This window comes from Macrobrachium nipponense, chromosome 44 (genome assembly GCF_015104395.2).
Source record: "Macrobrachium nipponense isolate FS-2020 chromosome 44, ASM1510439v2, whole genome shotgun sequence".
Classification (NCBI taxonomy): Eukaryota; Metazoa; Arthropoda; class Malacostraca; order Decapoda; family Palaemonidae; genus Macrobrachium; species Macrobrachium nipponense.
This window is the reverse complement of record NC_087221.1, coordinates 33,576,813-33,601,598: the sequence shown is the minus strand read 5'-3', so window position 1 is coordinate 33,601,598 and position 24,786 is coordinate 33,576,813. Positions and strand designations below refer to the sequence as shown.

The 24,786-nt window shown below is 40.5% G+C and overlaps 1 protein-coding gene and 1 long non-coding RNA gene across 2 annotated transcripts in view; both read right to left on the bottom strand.

Annotated features, from left to right (window-relative positions):
• Positions 1-2,388: 2,388 nt before the first annotated feature.
• LOC135203955 (uncharacterized) lies at positions 2,389-3,252 on the bottom strand. Its single transcript, XM_064233885.1, has one exon. The coding sequence runs from the start codon at positions 3,250-3,252 to the stop codon at positions 2,389-2,391; it is 864 nt and encodes a 287-aa protein (XP_064089955.1).
• Positions 3,253-14,982: 11,730 nt separating this feature from the next.
• Positions 14,983-24,786, bottom strand: part of LOC135204159 (uncharacterized) — a 38,148-nt gene continuing 28,344 nt past the window's right edge. The window contains exon 5 of the long non-coding RNA XR_010312117.1: positions 14,983-15,458. This is a non-coding gene — a long non-coding RNA (uncharacterized LOC135204159). The remainder of the gene's footprint in view (positions 15,459-24,786) is intronic.

The window sequence follows — 24,786 nt, the reverse complement described above, 5'->3', positions numbered from 1 at the left end:
CACACTAAATAGCCTTCCGCAACACCCACGGATGCTCAGATGCAGGTCCCCTGGATCTCATTTGAGGGCCCTCATACACATTCTCAGTTACACCGCCATCAACTTCTCCCAGATCACTTCCAGTCAGACTACCATTACTATCTCCCTTACTACCATCCCCCCAAATCCCATTCACTATCTCATCTACCCCTTCTAACTCTTGTCCGAACATCTCTCGTAACTCTGCCACCAAATCACTTACCTCATTTACACTCCTGCCAAACTCCCGAAGAGACTCATTCATACTGCCAACTACATCCTTACTACCTGATTCTCTTCTTGGTGAAACTTCACTAAACCCTGACAATTCAAACCCACACACGCTATATGTATCATTCCTCCCCTCAAAGTCATCTGTATTACACTGTGTAGCCTTATCCACCATTTTTACCCTAACACTAACCCCTCTATCATGCAGCTCACGTTTCTCCCTTTCATTCCCATTCCTTACCTTTTTCCGCTTCCTTCCATACTCAACCAACACCAACTGCCGATCTTCCAGACCCATTTGCTCACTGACACTCGGCTCACATTTATTCACCCTCAACCACTCCCTCATTGCATTCTCCCGAACATACTGGGGTACTTCCCTCCACTTACGGAGCTGGTTATGGTGTGCCCTAACCTCATCCACACCCCTAACTACTCGCAATTTCCCCAACACATAACTCAATCCACTTGGTCCCACTTCCAAAATCTCAAAAGGCCCTTCAAATTTCTCCCTTACCTTATTCACATTCATTCTCCCTTTCTCAACCACCTCTTTCAACACCTTATCTCCAACCCTAAAACTTTCAAACCTTTCACTCGCTTTCTTCCACAAATCTCGATCACTTTCTGACAGACCCAGCCGAGGCCTAACAATCCTTTCAAAATTCAACACATACTTTCAAGGAGACATACCTATACTCTTCTGCAGTGTGGCATTATATACCCAAACTGCACGTCCTACATACATATCCCAATCATTGTCGCCTTTACTCATCATTCGCAAAATCTAAGTCATCGTTCTAACAGTCCTTTCCGCCAAACCATTCGCACTGGGCATATATGGAGTAGAATACACATGGACAATACCCCATTCCTTCAACATTTCTTCAAATTCCCACCCCACAAACTCAGGCCCATTATCACTCAACATTTTTGCCGGCTTACACACACACATAGGCAACATCACTTGCCCCACCATCCGTGCAACAGTTTCACTCCTCTTATCTTTGATGGGAACCGCATAGGCAAATTTACTCATATGATCTACCATCACAATCATTCCCACATGCCCCCTCACAGTCTTTGGCAACGAAACACAATCAATCACAAGCATTTCAAACGGCTCTTTCACCTGCAATCGCAACACAGGTGGACTCGCATGCACACTCTGATACTTTCCCCTCTGACAGTCTTCACATGTAACAGCCACATCCACACAAATCCTATTCAACCCAGGCGCATACAATCTCTCTCTCATGCACTCCACACAACTTATTTTTCCCCATATGCCCAAACCGACCATGCACCAACAAACACATACTCACTGCTGACTCAGCAGAAAACACCGGCACATACACTTCCCTGTCATACACCCCTTCCTGATGCAAAAAGTACACTATGTTTTTACAAACCACAAACCGTTTAGCAACCCTCTTATACACACCCAACTCATGCGGCCAATCTTCCACACGTACTCCCCCCAAGACACACTGCCGCAACATACTTATCTCCAAGCACTTATCTTGCATTTCCTCAATCTCCTCCTCACTCAACAAATCATTCTCACTTCTAGCAATATCAATTACCCCCACAAAGTTTGCTACAAATGCACTACAATCCTGAATCCTAGCTATTGTGCTACCCACCTTACTAAGAATCCCATTTCCTATATCTACGCTTACATCATGCATCCTCAAAAAATCCATCCCTATCAAAAAGCAAGCTGGCATATCATTTTCTCCCATGATTATAAAGTTATGTACAACTTCCAAATCTCCCAACCTAACCTTTAACTGCACCTCTTCCCACACCAAAACACTTCCTTATCCTAGCCCATGTATCCTCACACTTGTACACCGCCTTTTCACTTCCCAATCGCCTCTCTCCAGTTCACTTACTACTGGCCCACTCACCAAGGAAGCTTGTGCCCCCGTATCAACCAAACCACAGTATTCACTATCATTTATTTTGACCAACGCCACCATCTTCCCTCACGTCCCATGCAAACACACATTCAGTGCCACGTCCACCTGGTTATCCACATCACAGTCATCCTCACCACATTCATCCTCAGCTACTTCCCCACTTCCATACTCCTGATTCTAAACCCCTTCATAGTCCCCTTTCCTAACCAACCAATTAACAACCATCTTCCCCGCACTGAATCCTCAAAACTCCATGCTCACTGCCTGTACTTATCCTCCCTTGATATTCGAACGGTCTATCCCATCCAAAATACAAAACCACCTTTATTCCAAACAACTCGGCTACTGCTAACAGCAATTTACGCAACATTTCCTCTTCCCCATCTTGTTCCTCCGCATATGCCACTCCCCTCTGCACTTCACTCATCAACCTCACTAGCAACTCATTTGCACTACCAGGTACCTCTTCAACCAGACCTCTCCCTTCCAAGTCTTTCAATGCCGAAAACAAACATTCACACACCCTGTCATCCCCTTCAAACCTCTCTCTTACAACCAAACCCTCAGGCACCACATTCGGACCCCAGTCACTCTTCACGACACCGTTGCCCCTACCATGCATCCTAGACATTGCATCAGCAATCACATTTTTACTCCCTGGCACATATTCTAACCTAAAATCAAACTCACTCAAATCTTCAATCGTCCTCGCGATCCTAGCATTCACACTCTCCTTCTTGATCATATACATTAATGGCCGATGATCCGTCCGGATGATAAATTTTACCCCATACAAAAACACTTTCAACACTTTCACACAAAACCTTATTGCCGCAAGCTCCTTCTCAACCACCGAATACTTCCGCTCCGCTTTATTAAAAGCTTTACTGACATACGCAATTACTCTCAACTGTTCCTCCCCATTCACCTCTTGCATCTGTGCTAAACACCCTCCCACACTAACCTCGCTCGCATCAGTATACAGCTCAATCTCACTCGCCTCCTCACTATAGTCTGGAAAAGCCAAGGTGACATCTCTAGCAGCCTCCTCTTTCAATCTCTCAAATGCCCCCACCATTCGCTCATCCCACCTTAGCTTAGTACAATTTTTTTTCCCTGTCCATTCCGTCAACGGCTTCCCTATACCCGAACAATCGCTAACAAACTTCCTCCCAAACTCAATCAACCCCCAAAACCCCTTTAACTTGCGCACGTTCCGGGGACGTGGAAACTCCCTTACCTTTTTCAGAAACTTTTCACTCTTCCTTACGCCACTAGCACTTACCTTATGACCAAGAAATTCCACCTCCCCAGCCAACCACGAACACTTCTCCAACTTCACTTTCACTCCAACTTCTTCCAACCGCTCTAATACCTTCTCAAGCAGCTCCATATTCTCCTCAACAGTTTCACTCACAATCAAAATATCATCTATAAACACAGTCACCTTCCTTCTATCAAACCCAGCCAAAACCCCATTCATTGCCCTTTGAAAGGCAGCAGGCATGTTAGCCAACCCAAAACTCAACTGTTTAAACTGGTAGTGGCAACTACCACTTGAAAAAGCAGTAACAGGCCTGCTCCCCTCCTCAAGAGGCATCTGGTAATAGCCCCTTACCAGGTCTAATTTGGTAAACACTCTCATCCCATGCATCTTGTACACACAATCAGACACCACATTCATCAGAAATTGCTCCTTCACAGTCACTTCATTCACCCTCCTATAATCTACACACATCCGCAGACTTCCATCCGGCTTACGGACAGAGATTATGGGGCTATTCCAAGCACTCTCACTCCTCTCTATCACTCCCACTCTCTCAAGCTCCTCACACTGTTCCTCAATCTCTTGGGTAATAGGCAGGGAAAAGTGGCGAGGACGCTGATATATTGGGGTATCGTCTTCCAAAACTATCCTGAATTCGGGAAGCTTAGACCCCCAAAAATCCTCGTCAACCCGACTCAACGCACCCTGCCGATCCCACAACATCTGCATCAACCGCCTCCTGTCGTTGTCACTAACATTCTGACTGACCTCAATTCTTCCTCTCAACTCATCATACTCCCAATCATCACTGCCTGTCATGCTACCTGTCATCACCTGTCTCACTTCAACATATCTTGCGTCATCTGTACTCTCCAACGTGTATAGCAACCCCACACAATCACCTTCACGTATACCCCGCACTCTCTTTTTCCTAACCCTCGGCAATGAGGCTACAAAAACCCGCGGATTCTCCATATCCAAAATCCCGTCGTATACATGCACACTTGCTCTTACCAACTTGTTCGCATCCACACCCTCGACCACGTATGCACACTTGTCACCTCCGCCAATCCCAAGACTATCCGGCCACACAACTTTCACACTAACAACTTCCCCGACTTCTCGCGGCACCTTTACACTCTCTTTTGCAATTAATGGCACCCCCTTCCATTTTTTACTGGTTACCTTCCCAGTTCTACCTAAGTACAACTCTCCCCGTATGTTCCCCTTCATATGCAACTCAACCATATTTGCGCTTGGACGGACCGCCATCCCACACTTCCTCAAGAACCCGTACCCTAACAACATATCATACTTATCACTCACTCCCTCAATCACATAAAAGTCACTTTCATCCACCACTACCCTTCCGATTTCTACATTTTCACGCACCACTCCCACCACAGGCATACCCTAATTTCCTATTCCTTGACCTCCCCTTTACACTCCCCGATTTCACACTCACTCCGCAACTTGTCACATCCATTCTTAAAAAGAACATTGACACTGCACCCAGTATCAATCAAAGCAACCAAACACACCCCTTTGCATCTCACTTTTACACTCATACATTCATGAGCTCCATCCCCAAACCCTTTTTCATGTAACAATCCTTCACGCATATGCATCACTCCTACTGCCCGCATACCAGAGGACCCACCCAACTCACCTAGTTTCCCAAACTCCCAGCCTGACTCATCCTCTTTCACCTACACACACTCGCCACGTAACCTTCCATTCCACATTCAACACATTTCGCACACTGTTATTTACGCATCCTAGCATAATGCCCATTCTTCCCGCAGTTGCCGCAAACTATGTTCATACGGGTACCCCGACATCCACTAGCTATGTGCCCTACCTGTCCACACCTATAACATTTAATATCCCTATCTTTCTTGCACTCGCTCACTAAATGCCCCGTTTGCCCACACCCGAAGCACGCTCCTAACGCCCACCGACATTCATTCTTCCTGTGTCCAGGCTTACCACATCTATAACACTACTGCTGCTCTCGCTCACAACTAACTGACCTTACTCTTCCGACACTCGTACTCCTATCTCTTTTTGGGCTAACTACACTCATGTTACTTGCCCTAACGCTCCTATCTACCACTCACTCTGCCATTCGCCTCGGGCCTTCCAAAACTGCCTCCCTATAGCTTCTAAACTCTGGTACAACCTCAGCTACTTCAGTCCTAACACTAACACTTCTACTCTCTTTCATACACCTATCTAACTCGTAATCCTCTACTATTTCTACAATGTCGTCCCATGTTAACCTTTCATTCGTCCATCGCATTTTCTCCTTACGTTTCAGATTTATAAACTCATATACACTCTCTGGTACAGTCGCCAACAACTTTCGCACTAACTCCTTACACTCATTGATCCTTTCGTCCCCAAACTTTTTCCTGGCTACTGTTTCTAACCTACAGACATACATCGACGACGACTCACCAACATTCATTCTTGCCTCCTCAAATCTTGCTTTCTCCTATATCTAACACTACTCTTTATCCTCTTTGCCTGTTCTACAATCCTAGCTTTTACACTCTCATACGGCACATTTTCTACACTCATCATTACCCCGTACATACTCAACAAAAATCTCGTCAAAAAGCTACCTAACTCTCTTGCCCAGACTCTCTTGTTATCCCCATACTTTGCCTCACAATACCTCTCATATTCTTTAAACCACATCTATAACACTACTGCTGCTCTCGCTCACAACTAACTGACCTTACTCTTCCGACACTCGTACTCCTATCTCTTTTTGGGCTAACTACACTCATGTTACTTGCCCTAACGCTCCTATCTACCACTCACTCTGCCATTTGCCTCGGCCCTTCCAAAACTGCCTCCCTATAGCTTCTAAACTCTGGTACAACCTCAGCTACTTCAGTCCTAACACTAACACTTCTACTCTCTTTCATACACCTATCTAACTCGTAATCCTCTACTATTTCTACAATGTCGTCCCATGTTAACCTTTCATTCGTCCATCGCATTTTCTCCTTACGTTTCAGATTTATAAACTCATATACACTCTCTGGTACAGTCGCCAACAACTTTCGCACTAACTCCTTACACTCATTGATCCTTTCATCCCCAAACTTTTTCCTGGCTAATGTTTCTAACCTACAGACATACATCGACGACGACTCACCAACATTCATTCTTGCCTCCTCAAAATCTTGCTTTCTCCTATATCTAACACTACTCTTTATCCTCTTTGCCTGTTCTACAATCCTAGTTTTTACACTCTCATACGGCACATTTCCTACACTCATCATTACCCCATACATACTCAACAAAAATCTCGTCAAAAAGCTACCTAACTCTCTTGCCCAGACTCTCTTGTTATCCCCATACTTTGCCTCACAATACCTCTCATATTCTTTAAAAAAGTCCCCTATGTCCCTACTACCATATTCCTCGTATTGTGCACATCGGGGTACCTCTCTCATATACACAGCCTCTCGTACCACTTGCTCACTCTCATCTCACTCTCACTTTCGCTACTTTCATTCTGACCCCTCTTTCCCTCTTCCGAATACAGCGAATCCACTTCCATACTCACGTCCATACCCCTGACTATGCTCTTCTTACCCTTCCTCTTTCTACCTACCTGTTTCCACTCACCGCTATCCGAATCACTCTCAGCCCTTTCCCCAATGTATTCTGACCTAGTCTCATCCTGTCCATCACCCTTACTAACCTTCTTTCCCATAGTCTTCTTCTTTTCCTCAGCCACTTTCTTATTCTTGTCCTCAGGTTTATTGTTATCCTGTGTCTTCTCCTTCTTTCCCTTACCTATCATAACCGAATCACCTTCGTCACTCGTACTCTCATTCACTCGCTCTTTCACTTTCTTTACTACTGGCCCGTCACAAGACCCAGTAAGCCTACCTCCTACAGCTCCCTCTCCCACAAATCCCTTCATCATTACCTGCATCATCTCTTGCACTGCATTCATCATTACCCCGAATTTTTTGTCCATTTTCTCAACCATTCTCTCTTCCGCTCCTTTCACCTCTTCTTTCATTTCCACTTTCGCACTCCTTAGCATTCCTCTCATTTCCTCTAACTCGCTCTTCAGCTCCTCACACTCTACCCTCAACCTCTCATTCTCCACTTCCAATCTTCCCTTAGCTTCCCTCGCCAACCGTAACCCCTCCTTCAGCCTCTCTATCTCCTTCAACCCTTCCATCCTCACTTATCCACCAATCACACAATTCAATACCCCAATTGCCCAGCAGCTGCCGAACCAACAGTCCCTGTTTGGGCGCCAAAAAATAATGTGTCGGAATCACAAGCTCAAAAACAAGCTGCAGAATCCCCCCACAATCACACTTTCTTCTTTACACAACAAATACAGCAGGTCAATTGACCTACACCTATACAAAACAAAAAACAAAACACATGTACCTACCAACAACATAACAAAAACCAAAACGAAAAAACAAAACACATGTACCTACCAACACTATACAAAACCAAACGAAAAAACAAAACACATGTACTTACCAATCAATCCAGTTACTCCACCCTATCCTGTGCTGTCCGCTGGTCGAGGTCACAGAGATATAAACAACAACAACCCCAACAATAACAATAACCAAGAACCACAACACACAACAACACACAAAACCCAAACCCGGACTACACCCAACAAACAACCCAAGGACAACAATAAACACAACAACCACCAAAGAACACAACCACAACTCAACAACAAAAAAACAACCAAGGAACAAAACCACAAAACAACACAGCAAACAACCAAGAAACACAACCACAACCTAACAACACAGCAAACAACCAAAAACTCAACAACACAACAAAAGACCACTGCACAAACAACACAAAAAATCACAACAGCACAGGCACAACAACTCTAAACAAACAACACCAACCTAACAACTATAATAACAAATCAATAACACACAAAACTCAACTAACTCCCAATGCCTTCAAAGAACTCTACCGACACTAATGAACATCACCAGTTCTGACTAAAGACTCACTCAAAAACTCACCAAAAACACAGAACTCTGATCTCTACCAGCAGACAACCCAGCCAGAACTCACTAACAGCCAATACAGTCGTTAACTATCCATACAGCAATTACACACACACACCTCTCTCTCTCTCTCTCTCTCTCTCTCTCTCTCGTCTCTCTCTCTACTCCTCTCTCTCTCTCTATCACAGCACACACAGACGTTGTCAAATGGAACTCCATAACTCCTCCATAACCGCAAGTCACGTACCGACTATTTAATTGCTTTATACGTTGCTGTGTGTTAATGTATTAGTTACGATTGTTTATTAGTTTGCATTTAATTGTTAGTTAGCTATTATTTTGGTTTATGTTCAATCCAAGTTTTTTTTGTAATATATATTTTTAAAGAAATTGGTTTCCTTTCTGCAATATTTACCATTGTCTTGTGTATGAAGCTTTTATGAAGGGAACGGTCTCCTTTACCCTAGTGAATTAAACCATAACAAGCTTTAACTATAAAATTCACGTGACGCCTATTATAGTGAAACCATGAAACTTTTTATTCCAGGGGTCATGGTTTGAACTAAATTCATTTTGACCTTGTAATCGGTGGTTTTATCTTTACTGCCATCACAACTGAAACTTTACTACAGTGCTTATTTGATTGTAATTATACCTATTTTGGTCTTAATTCACTCCAAATTGCACTTGAACTACGTTGCTGTTCCTGGTTCCTAAGCACTTACTCCACAAACAGTTGCGGACAGCACACGACTACACTGTTTATGAGGTGCAAAGCTTTATTCCCTTAATTGTTTACCTTACTCATTATTTAGTTTAACTACTTTGTTACTTCAAAATGATTTTAATTTCTGTCTGTTATCCCATTTTTCCAACCAAATTAACCCCGAAAAATTAAAGATATTTCTAAAGTAGATACGAGCAGATGACGGCAAAATTTTATTGTTGCCAATTTAATGGAGCTTCACACAAACGCCGATGCATTTACAAACTGTTTCCATGAATTCTAGTTGCCATAGTATTGCAGTAATGATAAAATTGCCCTAATATGTATATATACTACAAATAGATACGGTAATTTAACTTATTTCCCCGGTTTTGTGTAAGTCTTATACCCAGTTTTGAGGGTAAACTCATACCAATTGGCAACATTGATTATTAAACAATAGAAGAGCACGAACAACGCCGTAGGTACTGTTCACAGCAAAACTGTTGATGTTTGAGTCAGGAATCTAGTTAAAATTTCAACAACGAATATTTTCAAATTAATAATCCTGAATGTAAAAATGTTATGCAATTCATGACCTTATACTGCTATTTAACTATTCATTTAAATAATAATCTAGTGCACGCTTTTTTCAACCAAAAAAATTGTAGTTTCTTTGGATGTACCAGGCGGTTGGTGTCATTGTCGACTTTTGAAAAAAGTGCCTCAGCATCTATGGGTAAAAGTGGTGTGCGGATTTCGCACATGGAATGGAAAGTTTATTGACACAAGTGACTCCGCAAACATCAAGATGGCGTCTGTCTTCTACATTTTTGGTGTTATAAGTAAAAATTTCGAAAGCGTCGTGGAGGCACCTATGTTTGCACTGCGCATGGCCCGACTTTTATTAACCTCTGTTTAATCTTAAATTATGACCTTAATTTCTAACTTTGAAGAAAATACTTACTTAGAAAGGATAGTAGAGGTCTCAAGATGTTGTTCTCACCACAGATGACTCGTGAATGGTGCCCATCTCCGGTGTCAGGACGTGTTAAAGAACTTTTTCGGTGTGGATCCACACGCAGTGAAAACTGGATCTGCTAGTCCAGTTGGTTGTTTCCCCTACTTTCAATTTTTCTTTTTCCTCTTCCAAAAACAATGCTTCCCACTGTGGTCCCCCAGGATTGTAGGATATACTAGGCTAAAGGGTCAGAGACCAGTTTATTTTAAATGATCACCTAATTTGCTACTGAAATGAGCATCAGAAACAGTTAAAAAGCACATTAAAACTTAGGAAAATCATAGGTTTATTTTTAATAATGCAGTTATGGTTTAAAGTACAAATTTGATGTCTTAGCGACTGAATGTAGGAAATGACGAAAGTATGTTTTCTATAATTATATCCTATACAGTGAAGGCATGTGTTGTCTTATTTTCTCATATTCAAAATATTTTGGAAAGGAATTTTGCCCCGTTTTTCCAATTAGCTTTTTTATTTACGAACTGGATATTGGTACGGCAGCCGTATCCCAGATTGTGATAAATATTGGTACGGAAGTGAATTGTGCATGCGCGAACCCTTGTTTACTGCCTCAGGCGCATATCAGTAACAGCAAGAAAATGACGACCTAACAACGTAAACCGTGTAATAATACATCAGTTTTCGCTGAAAAACAGATGTTTTCAGGTTTCAATGAGCTGAAAAAGGCAATGGACGTCTATGAAATTGTACATCCGTAGGTCACGAACGATTGAATCGGCCCTGAAAAGAGCTCCGAAGAGAAGCTCCAAGTCTTCTTTTGAGTCCCCTCTTTGGAGCTCTTTTCAGGGCCGATTCGATCGTTTTTGACCTACGGATATACAATTTCTGGAAGTTTGACTCTTAGTAGACGTTTATTGCTTTTTCAGCTCGTTGAGACATGAAAATATCTGTTTGACGGCGAAAACTGATGTATTACATGGTTCAGAGGAGATTCAAAGAAGATATGAAGCACACAGATAGATTAGTTTAGTTTTATTTTTCATGTATATAGTAGTAGTCAAAATCTAAGTATGTTGAAGTATTATTGTGATTTTTAATTTTTTCATATACTGTCAAAATGTTTTGGTGCTTTGGTGATGACAGTATGGTGCTTCACTTTGACATTTTGAATTGAACATGTTCAGAGAAACAATTCAGTTCGACTATTATTACTACTGTCGAACTTCTAGTGCCGTACCTATAGCTCTTAGCAACAGTGTACGGCAACTGCTGCATGATTACCAAACTGCCATACCTACAGCAAGTCAATAGCTTAATACGGCACCACTGACAGAATTTGACGTGCCCCCACTACACTGTTATTTGTACGGCAGGAAGTCTGAAATTGACGCATGCGCAATTCACTGCCGTACCAATATTTATCGCAACCAGAGATACGGCTGCCGTACCAATATCCTGTGCCTTTTATTTAATACGATAGATTGTGCACTGAGTGTCTTGGTAAGAAAACAGGATTATGTACAGTTTTAATACTGTAATTGGTAACGGTGATTGTTTGCCAAGCAACCTTGTAAGCTTAGTTATGACACTACAGGGTCAGGGCTTGAGCTCTTAGAATTTGACATGGTCTTGTTCAGTAAGTTCAAACAGCTTCTAGCTGTGCAAAGGTCATCGCAAAGTAAAGGGCCCATCAGCTGGAATGATTTCTGTATTGATTCCTTACATTGTCTGTATCATTATAAGACTAGTGAAGTTTGAAGTTCCCCAGGCTGTAGAAGGGAGGAGGAAGTAAGTTTGATAGCCAATCCCATGTGTATGGTAGCTGCTCCCTTGAATTTAAGGGACCTCTGGTGACAGAGCCAGGTGTGTGAACCAATTTCTCAAGAGCCAGGTATGTGAACTAATATCTCAACATTCTATATTCCGTGTATTTATCACACAGAAATAGAGGAGTTGTCAGAGGTAAGTGGCAACAGTCCCAATGAAGAGCAGAGGTGAATGAATTTTAGTAATTTATTCCTACAAGCCACTAGGGAAATGTAAATCTCCTAATACAGCAGCAATGAAAGGTAATCAGAGTTACTTGTTTTAGCAATAAATGTGTTTTGGAAAAAAATATATTTGAGCAATCATAAGAAGCAAAAACAGGGCACAGTGCATGGCACAAGTTGCAGCTTCTCCATCTAGTGAATGCCCACTTAGCTTGGGTCTTGCACATTGCATTAGCAAATGTTACATAATCGATCCACAATTCAACTTCTTAAATTTAAGGAAGAAGTCAGAAAGGTGCCCTCAAATTATAAGATGCAAAAGTAAAAAAAACGGTCAAGTATCACAACTTCCTAATTAAAATCACAATAGCTACCACTGCAGCTTCTAAGTAAAGTATATCTTAGTTTTATCAGACTACTACTGAGGTAATTAACAGCTCTCCTAGGGCTGGCCTGAAGGATTTGATATTTTTATGTAACTAGGAACCAGTTGGATACCTAGCAACGGGACCTACAGCTTATTGTGGGATCTGAACCTTATTATATAGAAAAATGAATTTCTATCACCAGAAATAAACTCCTCTGGTTCTGTGTTGGCTGAGCTGAGAATCGAACTTCGGGCCACCAGATTGGTAGCCGAGCACGAAATCGACTCGTCCAACGTGGAACTACTGCAGCTTCTACTGCTATCTATACTTACATCTTGGAGGGTTAAGGCATCACATAAATTGGCTGTGGCCTTAAGTAATGGGACTTGATAGTAAAACTTGCCTGCACTTGGCCAGTTCTAACTCTTACTCTGTCTTGGCTGTGGTGATAATTGTAGAAAAGGAGGAAGGGTAAAGAGTCACTCAGCAGTGCACTTGCACTTTATAGTTGCTTGGAATACTGCAAGTGTTGAGTAGCCACCACAGGTCCTAAGTTTTCCAAAAGCTTGTGGACTACATCTCAAGTATAAAAAGTGAAGGTGGTTTGATGTTTGTATTGAAAGATTTTATCCATAGATATTACTATTGATAGGGTTTGTTGACTGGTTTGCTGTTCTCTTTTTACTTTTTAAATTGAGTTTTCATTTGAATGGAGACTATCTCATGTTAATTACACTGTATTGTTTCCTTTATTGGCTTTCAATTTGTATATTCTCATTTAGTCACATCTTTAACAATCGACTGGATTATGAAATTTAGTCATAAAAGTCAAGAACAGCTGCTTCTGGTCACAAAGCTGCATTATGAAATTTAGGCATAAAAGTAAGGCACAGGATAATGGTACGGCAGCCGTATCCCGATCGCGGTAGATATTGATACGGCAGTGAATTGCGCATGCGTCAATTTCAGACTTCCTGCAGTACAAATAACATAGTGTGGTGGGGGTACGACAGATTCTGTTGGTGGTGCAGTATTGCGCTCTTGACTTGCTGTAGGTAGGGCAGTTAGCTGTATCCGTTTACCAATTTGCTAATCATACTGTATTATATGACCAGTTCTGCTTTTTGAACATCTGTCCCGCTTTTTTTAAAGTTAGCAAAATGTCCCCCGCCCCCGCCTTTTGTTTGCTTTTGTGAGATTTGTCCTGCTTTTTTGTGCTACTAAAACAAAACTATCCCAATTTTAATGGATTAGTGCTGAAATTTTTTTTAATTTTGCCATTTCACTAGCTGGTAACTTTTATCGTTTTCTCCATCAGCTGCAATTACTTACGATTGATTTGGCCATTTACCAGAGGAGCGACTTTGGTAGTTTTCCTTGCCACCATGAATACAGCAGAGCACGATTTCTGTGTATTTCAAATCCTCTTTTAATCTCCTCTTCGGAGCTCTTTTCAGGGCCGATTCGATCGTTCTTGACCTACATATATACAATTTGGTATCTCTGTAGAAGCATTCCGCATCGTTTGTCCCCGCGAATACGAAATCCATCAGGAATTGGGGCATCAAATGTATTTTGCCGTGTTTAGTATGAGCCCCGGGGGTTTAATTACAGTCGTCGGAATAAATATAACTTAAAATTCATTTTCAGGAGGTAAAACTGCATAGAAAAACCACAACTGCCATAGTCTTGAAGTCGTGGTGATGATATAAATGAGGAAGGGGTGGTGGAGGAGTAGGACAATTAATGAAGAGTAATGACGACTTCTTTAAATGGTATTGGATATGTAAATAAAATGTCTGTATAGCTAATACAGTAGTTATGTAAATAAAAAAACTTATAAAATTGTTTTATTATTTCAATCTTCATGTAATGCTTCCTGAATTTGAGAGATCGGGTAATTTAGGTCAGGTATGCCCCTCACGTTTTCTATCAAACTAATGAGGAAATACTCGGCGAGGAAATATAGCAACGCTGCTATAGTCTTCTCCACAACGCAGGATAGGTGGGTTAAGTCTGGTGTGTGGAGTAATACTTGCAGTGTGTTTAAGAAAATAGGAAAAAAATAGAGAGTGGTTGCGTAGAAGAGGAGAGTTGGGAAGTCATGTGACTATATTACGTGAACTCCAACATGGACCTGAGCATGAATTTATCAAGTACATGAGAATGGATGTAAATAGTTTCTATACACTACTTGAAAAAGTGGAACCGTACATAAGAAAGCAGGATACCAATTTGAGGCAGATTATAAGTGCAGAAGCTCGTCTGGAAGCAACGCTCAGATTTTTAGCATCTGGGTACTCATATACATCGCTGCAATATACCACGAGGATATCAAAGCAGAGTTTGTCTCTAATTATACCGGAGACATGTGAAGCCATATATGCAGTTCTCAAAGATAATTATTTCAAAGGTGAGTGTCTGTTTAAAGGTTAATGATAACATCACTTTCACACCAAGCAATCTTATATTTTCTATGCTAATTATGAATAATGCCAAATTGTGTATCCTGACGAACCCTTCCCAAAAAAACAAGTAATGGTAATTTATATCAACAATAAACAGTAATATAAATGTGAAAAACTACTCTTTAACCATTGATGTCGACGAAAGACGACAAAGTTTAGCAAGAAAAAGAACATCATAAATTAGTTTTTCTGCATAAATTTTGGTTTCCCCTTTCAATTGCCGAAGATCGTTTGCAACTACGGTTGCAAAAGCAGTACAATCATCAGCAGTGTCCTGTGTAGACGACATGACATCGTCTGCATCGTCACGCATCTTTTTGCCTGATCGATTGGCAGTATTCACTGAAGTAGAGGTGTCATTTCTGGCTGTATTGTCCGTAGGACATGCAGTAAACACTGCAGGCGGTGTCATTACAGGTGTTGTTGCTGCAAGAGATGTTTCACCAACTCCCATCAGTACTGGATCGTTGAAAATCTGTAATATTGAGAATAGACACGTGTAGTGATATATATATATATATATATATATTATATATATATATATATATCTATATATAGATATATATATATATATATATATATATATATATATATCAGATTTTTTATCTTTTTTGAGAGAGAGAGAGAGAGAGGAAAAGATAAACAAAATAGAAAAAGAAGAGGGAGAGAAAGATTGACTGCTTGGTTATGAAAGTATGCAGGTAAAGGTCATGGAATTGAGTCATTATATTTGCTTAATCTAAAGTTCACTGACATACTGCTTCTACATTTCATCTACAGAGACCTACAACCCCAGAGGAATGGATGCGTGTGGCACATGGTTTTCAAACAAGATGGGATTTCCCAAACTGTTTGGGGGCTATTGACGGGAAACGTGTGTTGATAAGGCCGCCACCTGATAGTGGTTCGTACTTCTTTAATTACAAAGGAAGCCACAGCATCGTACTCCTTGCCATATGTGATGCAAACTGTGAATTTATATATGTAGACATAGGCACAAATGGTAGAGTATCAGACGGAGGCGTGTGGGACAACTGTACTCTCAATATTCGTATTGCAAGTCAAACTGCTGGTCTGCCAGGGGATCGAATGGTTACCGGAAGTGAGATGTCACTACCATACGTTTTTGTGGCAGGCGAAGCATTTCCGTTGCGCCGACACATTATAAAACCTTTTCTACATACTAATCAGACTAGAAGGGAACGGATTTTCTCATATCGTCTCTCCAGGGCAAGACGTACTATAGAAAATGCATTTGGCATTTTGGCAAACAGATTTCGCGTGTTTATGTCACCTGTTCAACTACCTCCATCAAAAATTGACACCATAGTTTTAGCATGCACATCTCTGAATAACTTCCTCAGGAGAGACCATGTGAGCCACTACACGCCTGAAGGATGTTTAGATGTTGAGGATTTGTCAGTAGGACACTTTATTCCTGGAAGCTGGCGACAAACTTATGAATTACCAGGGCTACAGAGGGTGAGCCGGAATGACATGGTTGATGCCAGGAATGTCCGTGAACAATATATGCAGTATATTAATGGAGAAGGGGCAGTGCCATGGCAGTATAGATCGATAAATGATTAATAATTGTGTTAATTACCTCTTTGCTTAGCTATCAATGTAGTGCATTTTTTGTTAAACTTAACATTTTTAGTCACGAGAAAATACAGATATGATGATAATAATAATAAATGAACCGTTATGTACGTAGCTTTTCTTTCTTCCTCACCATGAAACGAGTATATGTGTAAGTGATTACATAATAAAAATATGGAATGTTATTCCATATATATAAAAGACAAAAACTAAAGAGGTCAACCAGATTGCTTGCAGGAATGTGATCAGACTAGAGACGCTAAAGATGACGTATACAATAAAAGTAGGCTAAGATAACATGCCGTCACCTGTAGTCATTCATTTGTTTTGAAAACATTAGTCCAAGCTCCCTGCTTGAGACAACTACCGCGACCTATAATTCAAACGGCCTACGTGATCTGTAGCGTGTCTCATTTTGTATGTATGTTCATATGTTCGAGCTACTTTCTGCTCCTTTATGACTTGTAACCGAGATGGTAGTCAGAATAGAGTTAGCCATCATCATTGGCAGACCTATATCTCTTCACCTAAGCTTTATCATGTAGAGAGAATAGAATTAGCCATCATCATTAGAAGACCTGTACAATCATACCTGATCTTCACCATGTAACTTCAGAAGAATATATGTATTTTTATACTTCGTGTTTTCGACTAGAACCTCACCGAATCATCATGAGTTTAACACATCGTCGTCATAACCAAAGAAGATAATACCGACTTCGTAAGTGATCTACAAACCCCAAGACACTCCGTGCAATACCAACCGACTTAGCGTAAGATTATCGCAAGTCTAACATTACCTCATAAGGCACCTTATTATACAAGGCAACAGCCCTAAAATATGCATATCGGCATCATAAACCTAGTTATCATTGTTCATACTGGAAAAATCATTACTAGAGTATGTGCTCACATATTCCTTTCAGGCACTATTTTAAGAATTCATCATGACACACATCCTGTCTGTTCACATAGTTAATATCTATTCTTGAGAGAGTACAAAAAATGATGATGACGATAAACTATATTTACAATGATATATTGGTTATTCTTTACAAAAGTTTTTGAAATATAGCCACAAATGTAGAATACAGATTTGGAATAACTTATTTTGTTGCTAAAAATGTTTGCGAAAATTCATAAAACAGCACAAGCAACAATATATATATATATATATATATATATATATATATATATATATAATATATATATATATATCGAGCTACAATGTCCTTTAATATCTAATTCGCTCTACCTCGGAATTAATATATTTTCATATATGCTTAACCGAAGGGGAATTTTTTCTCGATAATAGATTTGCCTGGACCAGGGCGCGAACCTATGGATCCTTTCAAACCCAGGAACGTCAGTGAAGCTTTTCCTACTACACCACCGCGGTGGTGTAGTAGGAAAAGCTTCACTGACGTTCCTGGGTTTGAAAGGATCCATAGGTTCGCGCCCTGGTCCAGGCAAATCTATTATCGAGAAAAAATTCCCCTTCGGTTAAGCATATATGAAAATATATTAATTCCGAGGTAGAGCGAATTAGATATTAAAGGACATTGTAGCTCGATATATGTATATGAATCACGGAAATGTGATATGACTTATATATATATATATATATATATATATATATATATATATATATATATATATATATATATATATATATAGTTATTATTGATAAAAAAAATTAAAGTATCATTGTGAATTATGGATAATTGAGAATTATGAATAGTATAAAACACCCAAAGGAGATATGTCAAACACAATATGATAATCCAATGCTAAAATCATAAAGCATAAATAAAATAAGAGACACACACACCCACCGTACATACCTCATGATCAGAATATTCCTCCTCAGCTGTATCGTTGGTGGCATTATCTATGTTTGAGAGAGATGGTCTAATTGTGTCACCATCATTAAGGAAAGAAAGGTCATTAAAACACCATAATCTGGGGATGTAAATGTCGTTTATCCCAGCTCCTGACTTGCGTGAGTTTTCAACCAATCGCATTTCACGTCTGTGTTGATTTCGCAGGGTTTCTATTTTCCGTTTTATATCCCGTGGTAATGGCAGCACATGTCCTGCGTAATTCCGCGGTTATTGCTGTCAAAGCCGCTACACGTTTAGCTCTGTCCTTGTACATGTCACTTTTGACATTCCATAGGCATGGATGTTGGCGGTACAAGTCAATTAATTGTATGATTTCTTGTCTTGACCATTGAATGTTTGTAGTTTCTTTGCCGGACATGATGACTTTATACTTAGAACACCCTTTTGTAAGTGAGAGATCGATAATAAACTATGGTCCTGGAAACCTATTATGCTTGACACCAGCGTTGGTTAAACAAACCACCGGACACGTCAGTTTCTGGTGTTTTACTCAACTACACTCACGGGTTACTAGCTAGTTTGCCCGTGGTTTCCCCATCTTTAATCACCTCCATTTGTGCCCGCCGATCACTCTCCCACCTTGTGTCTTGAAACGGGGTATGGTAACTGTTTGCCCGTCGGGCACTGCCCGGTAGTGTGGACAGGGCCTTAAATGGGGCCATTGTTAGTTAATATTTGTGATTTAGTTGATTATGCATACCTGATAGTCTAAGCAGTGTTTTCCGTCTTATTTTTTGCTAGCAAATATTTCAAATTTATGCTACTGATTTGTTAGCATGTAATGGTTCATAGTTGTAAAGGAAACTCAACTTTTCCAAGGTGTAACTGGGGGCCACAGTATTCCACTGGAGTATGTATGTATTATTGAATGTCTTGTGTAAGAAAGAGTATTGAGATTTTCATGGTATACAAAAGATATATGGTTTTTTTTTTTCTTGGTACACTATTTATTGAGATGGGACTTATTTGATTGGTGAGCAAGTTTTTTCTTGACTGGGTTTTCTTTTATTTTTCAGAAGGGTTAGTTTTGTCTTAGTCAATAAAATTGTTTTGGTGGCTTGCTTTGAATTCCTCTATGATGTTTTGGTTAGTTTTGTCATAGTCAATTTGGTGGTTTTCTTTGAATTCCTCTATGATGTTTGGCTAATTTCATTAACTTCCAGTTGCAACAGTACGTACATCTTATGGGTTTGGCCCTTTTAATGCTATTTTTTATTGATTGTATATTGCCTTTATCCAATCTTGAGTGTTTTATTTTTTTCTTTTAATTTTCTGGGGTTATGGTTTTGTATGCAAGTTTTGTTCTTGGGTTATAAAACCAACCTAGTAGAGTTGCTATTTCAGTTGTCTAATGAATACTTGGTTTCTCTTGTAGTTTATTTTTAGGATACCCACTATATGTACTTTGCATGGTGATTCTGACAACAGTTTGTCAGTATTAGTTCACCACAATTCCACCTTGTTATGTGATAATTTGATCCACAGTATGCATATCTAGAGTTGGTAGGGCACATTTGTTTCTAAATTTTTATTGACTAAAAATTCTAATTTACAGTGGAAGGTCTTGTACTCCAAATTCTAGTTGTTAATTTATTTAATAAGGATGATTATGTCCCTGCCTTGAATACTATTTTCATAATCTTGCATATTTTTATAAATTTTTAGAGGATTTAAAAAAAATGTTTTTCACTTGGTTAATATTTATTTATTGGGAAACATTTTGCCCTGCACATTGTTCATTTTGTCAAGTTAACCTGTAGATTGTAATGCAAGATAGCCATTTTTTTCTAAAAGTTATTTCAGCTTAATGTATTTTTATAAGTGGTTTCAGGTCTTAATGCTGATAACCAATTTGGTTTTCAGTTTCTAGTACTGTAATAAGAACCCAGACCAATGAAGAAAATTCCAATCCCTTACCTTTATTGCAGGGGTGCATAGTTAAATCATCTGGAATATGGGAGTTCAAATGGAAGCAAAGTCCATAAATAGAACCCATCAAAGTATGTTCAGTGTTTAGTTAGCAAGCCTCCATGTATGCCAAATTCATAATGGAAAAGCCTGGATCAGTCTCGGCAATTGGTCAGGATATAAAAAGAATGTGCAACATATGTTATATAAAGGAGAAGGCTAGGTAAGCTCGTCAAAATACTATGGCCATTATAAGAACAGAGGAGGTGGAACCAATCAAGAGAGCTAAGAACATGCAAGAGATGGGGAGGAGTAGTGTGGGCCATGAGCAGATCAGTTGGATGGATGTGGTGAGGTGGGACGGTGGGAAGAAGATGCAAGGAATCTAAATAGATGGAGAGATTTGACTTGAGCAGCCAAACTTGTTATACAGTAGGACTAATAAGTTTGATAAATTTGAAAAGATTTGGTCTTACCAAATTACATCAAGATTTATTGGTCACATCACATAAAGGTGTTCCGACTGTCAGGTGCCTGCATAAGTGTGGCAGTGCTCCAGGTTGAATTTCTAAGCCTGAAAGGAAGAACAGGCCCAGACCTCTCACACCCTGATTCAAGTTGCGAGTCCTCTTGTGAAGCTTACTAATGAGGGTGTGAAATTACCCTCTTGTGAAGCTTACTAATGAGGGTGTGAAATTACCCTCTTGTGAAGCTTACTAATGAAGCTGTGAAATTACAGTCTGAAAAACACATCTTTATTGGAAGAAGGGAAGGCATGTTTGACCAGTGATTCCAAGGATGTCATGTTCACTAGAATTCTAGATTAGGTCTTGGCTATGGTCTAAGGAGCAAAAGGAAATCCAACAGAAAACAAACAGCTAGACTGCTAATTTACACTGAACCAAAACTGTTCACGATACTTTTTGTGAAATGGAAATTTATGGAAAGTGGCTTCATGACACTCCAATGTATTGAAAATTCCTTAACAGTTTAGGGCCAAAAGTAACTATCTTCACTAGCTTCAGCAGCACATTTCATGATAGGGCACCCCAGGTTCACTGGAATATGTTGAAAAGCAATAATATTAATTCCAGACTCGCAGTTAAAGCAATGAAGAGTACTACTGGAGAGATGCAAGTTTCACAGCGATTCCACTGCAATTGAAATAACTTGCCAAGAAGTAAACACAAGAGAACATGAGTTAAGGGGGAGAGATGTGTATTTCTGGTGATGAAGTTCACTCTCGACGTGGTTCAGAAGTCATGTAAAGCCGTTGGTCCCATTGCTGAATAACCACTGGTTCCATGCAATGTAAAAACACCATACAAACAAACAAACCTACTTATTTCTATTGCATGGGAACAAGTAGCCTGAAATTTTTAAACTAATACATTCACATATCCAAAATAATAGACTTTAGTAAATAATCATACAAAACCTTACTTTAATAAGTATTTACTTGACAAACTGGTAGAAACAATTCAATAACTCTCTACTTGACAGAATTGCAACTCTAGAGCAGCCTGGTCATTGTATAAGGAAAGAAAAGAACCTGGAATGGAAGATGGAAGTTTGCTGGTCTACTCAGATTGTTGGTCATCAGGAATTTAATTGCATACTAGTATATTGATTATCCTGCTACTACTATGCTGTCTGGTTCCAAATTAAATCAAATGCTGTTTTTTTTTAAACTTCATGAATAACTAGTGAATATGATAACTTCCTCGTTGATTGTTTCCTCCAATATTTATAGTATTTTGTTATTAGCAATATTTAGTGTTCCATTACAGAGGAATACAACAAATATGGATTTGACAGGGTAAGAATTATACAAGTTTTCATAAAGGCTGAATGGAAAACATTGTCACCAATCTACCCTATTACAGTCACTCAAGCTGTTGGCTATCAAAGACTCATTGCTTTCAAAACCTAAAATTATGGAGTTTCAAATCTAAAATTATGAAGCTTCATTAATCTGTTAGGCCTTTGACTGACTGATTATCAAATTTAGGTCTTGAGGACCAAGCACTCAAACCTAAAGAAAATGAAATATATCAATATGATTAATTATGTATAAGCAAATGACAACAGTGTTCAAATAAGAATGAAGAAACCATTGCAAACTGTAAGGATACACTCCTACATAACCACATTGTTTTGCTCCCAGTTCGACTTCATTAGTATACCGAATGCAAGGCTTTACCTCAAGGCCTCTGATCATTTGAGTACATCCATTAAGACAAGTCAACAATTCAGAAGTTCTCTCAAAGGAACATTCAATTCTTTAACTGCTGTAGTAAAGCCATAGAAAACAGCGCTTTTAATGACTGAAATCTTAACAGAGTGATCGTTGACTCTAAAATTAAATAATTACATCAAATACAATTGCAAAAAAATATTTTATTATACAAAGCATTAAATATTTACTCAAGAAATCTCAAAAGTTAGTTCATTCTAGATTTATAACAAAATAATTCATAAGTAACTTTTCAAATTAGGATTACTCTGTAATTCCTGAACCCGACACTGTTGCTGATCCTAAAGTCCAAATGGACTCTAAATTTAGTGTAATTCTCACTACCTTGGAGAAGATGAGCAAGACAGTTAAGTCATTGTCGGAAAAGGTGTTGAGTGCAGTGCCTAGTGCGAGTGTTGTGGAGGATGTGACTGTTCGGCCCTCTCGTTCTAGACCTACGCCTCTGCCAGACTCCCTAGCCCCTGGGAGGAGGCATGCTGACAGTCCAAGGGAGGCGAGTGGGACTTGCTCCCGAGCAGTTGCCCCCTCAAGCAGTTTTGTTGCTATTTCCCAAACTGCTGCCGAGCGCCACCAAAAAGGCGACTCAGGGAAGTGTCTTTCCTCCGAATCTAGTTCGGAGGACTCCACGCAGGAGATGGCGTTTTCCGGACGAGTCTCGCCCATTGAAGAGAACACGCAAGCTTTCTACGGGACAAGTACCCAAGAAGAAACCTTCTATCAGGCGACAGGTAGGTCCTTCGAGTAGTTTTTAGGAATCTCCAGAGGGGTTTTCGTCTTCGCAGGAAGAATTTTCCAAGCGTAAGTCTCCCACGCTCAAGGTAAAGCATAAGAGCTTCTAGACTTGCTTTGTCTTTGACTGCCAAGTGTCATGATTCACGCTTGGATTCTCCCGATGTCTTCTGCCGCTTCTCATCAAGAATCAGCACCTCAAGAGGTGTTTAAGGTGGCACTAGTTGACGCTCCCATGAGTGTACCTGCCGCTCCTGCTTCTGCTAAATCGGATGCAGCCGCTTTTGTGTCTGCCCCTCCTTTTTCCTTTAAGATATGCAGTCTAAGTTAGACAATATCTTAGGGCTGCTAGGTCAATCGCAAGCGTTGACGTGTACTGAAGCTACGCTTGCTTTGGCGCCAGACACTCCGCTCGCGCTCCCCCCCGTCCCACCCACCCTGCTGCCTACCCTGCCACCTGCCGTACAGCCGGGTACTCAGCAGATGCAACCGCAAGTTTCTTCGTTGCTGATTGCGGATCCAGTTCACACTCCCCTTGCTGAAGCAGTGGATATCAGAGTGGATTTTTTCTCAGAGGAGGAAGAAATGATAGAACATTGTTCTGTCGACCTTTCCCCGGTCTCTTCTAAGGAGAATCTCTGCGAAGATCCGCAGAAGACTTTCCGGAAGCAGAGAAGGAGTCCGTACAGCCTAATTACAAACTCCTACTGAAATTTTTTGCCGACAACTTCTCAGAAGATTTCGCTCCTGCCGCCCATCCTTCTCCAGAATCGCAGTATGAGAGGGACACCAGGACGAGTTCCTCGACTTTCATGAAGCTGGTGCTTTCGATTTCAGCCAGAAAACCACTAAAGAAGGTGGATGATTGGCATAGTGTTAAAAGGGATCAAGGGAAGAGTGTTTTGTTTTCCTCCCTCCAAACTCTCTTCCAAGAGTAAAGTTTGGTACGAAACTGGGGAAGCCTTCTCTCTGGGAGTTGCTGCCTCCTCCCAAGGGGTATTCTCCAGTCTAGTCGACGCAGCTCAGAGATCCGCCCTTAATTCCGCCAAGATCTTTTTTACATCGCCTGAAATGGATCATCTCTCCAAGAATGTTTTTAGGGTACTGGAAGTGATCAGCTTCCTTGATTGGCCCATTGGTGCTCTCGGGAGGAAGGTCGAGCTTTGGCCTGTCGAAGCAACAAATGTCAGAATTTGTGGGAGTGATGTCCTGTATTGATAAAGCCATCAGGGACAGTGCATCGGAACTGGCTTCGGTATTTAAGATTGGAGTGCTGAAGAAGCGACAGTTGTGGTGCTCCTTCACTGCGAGAGGAGTGCTATCACGTTCTCAGAAGTCGGCTTTACTGTCGCTCCTTTAGATAAGCGCTTTCTGTTCCTGCAACCTAGTAGCGGAGATTGCAG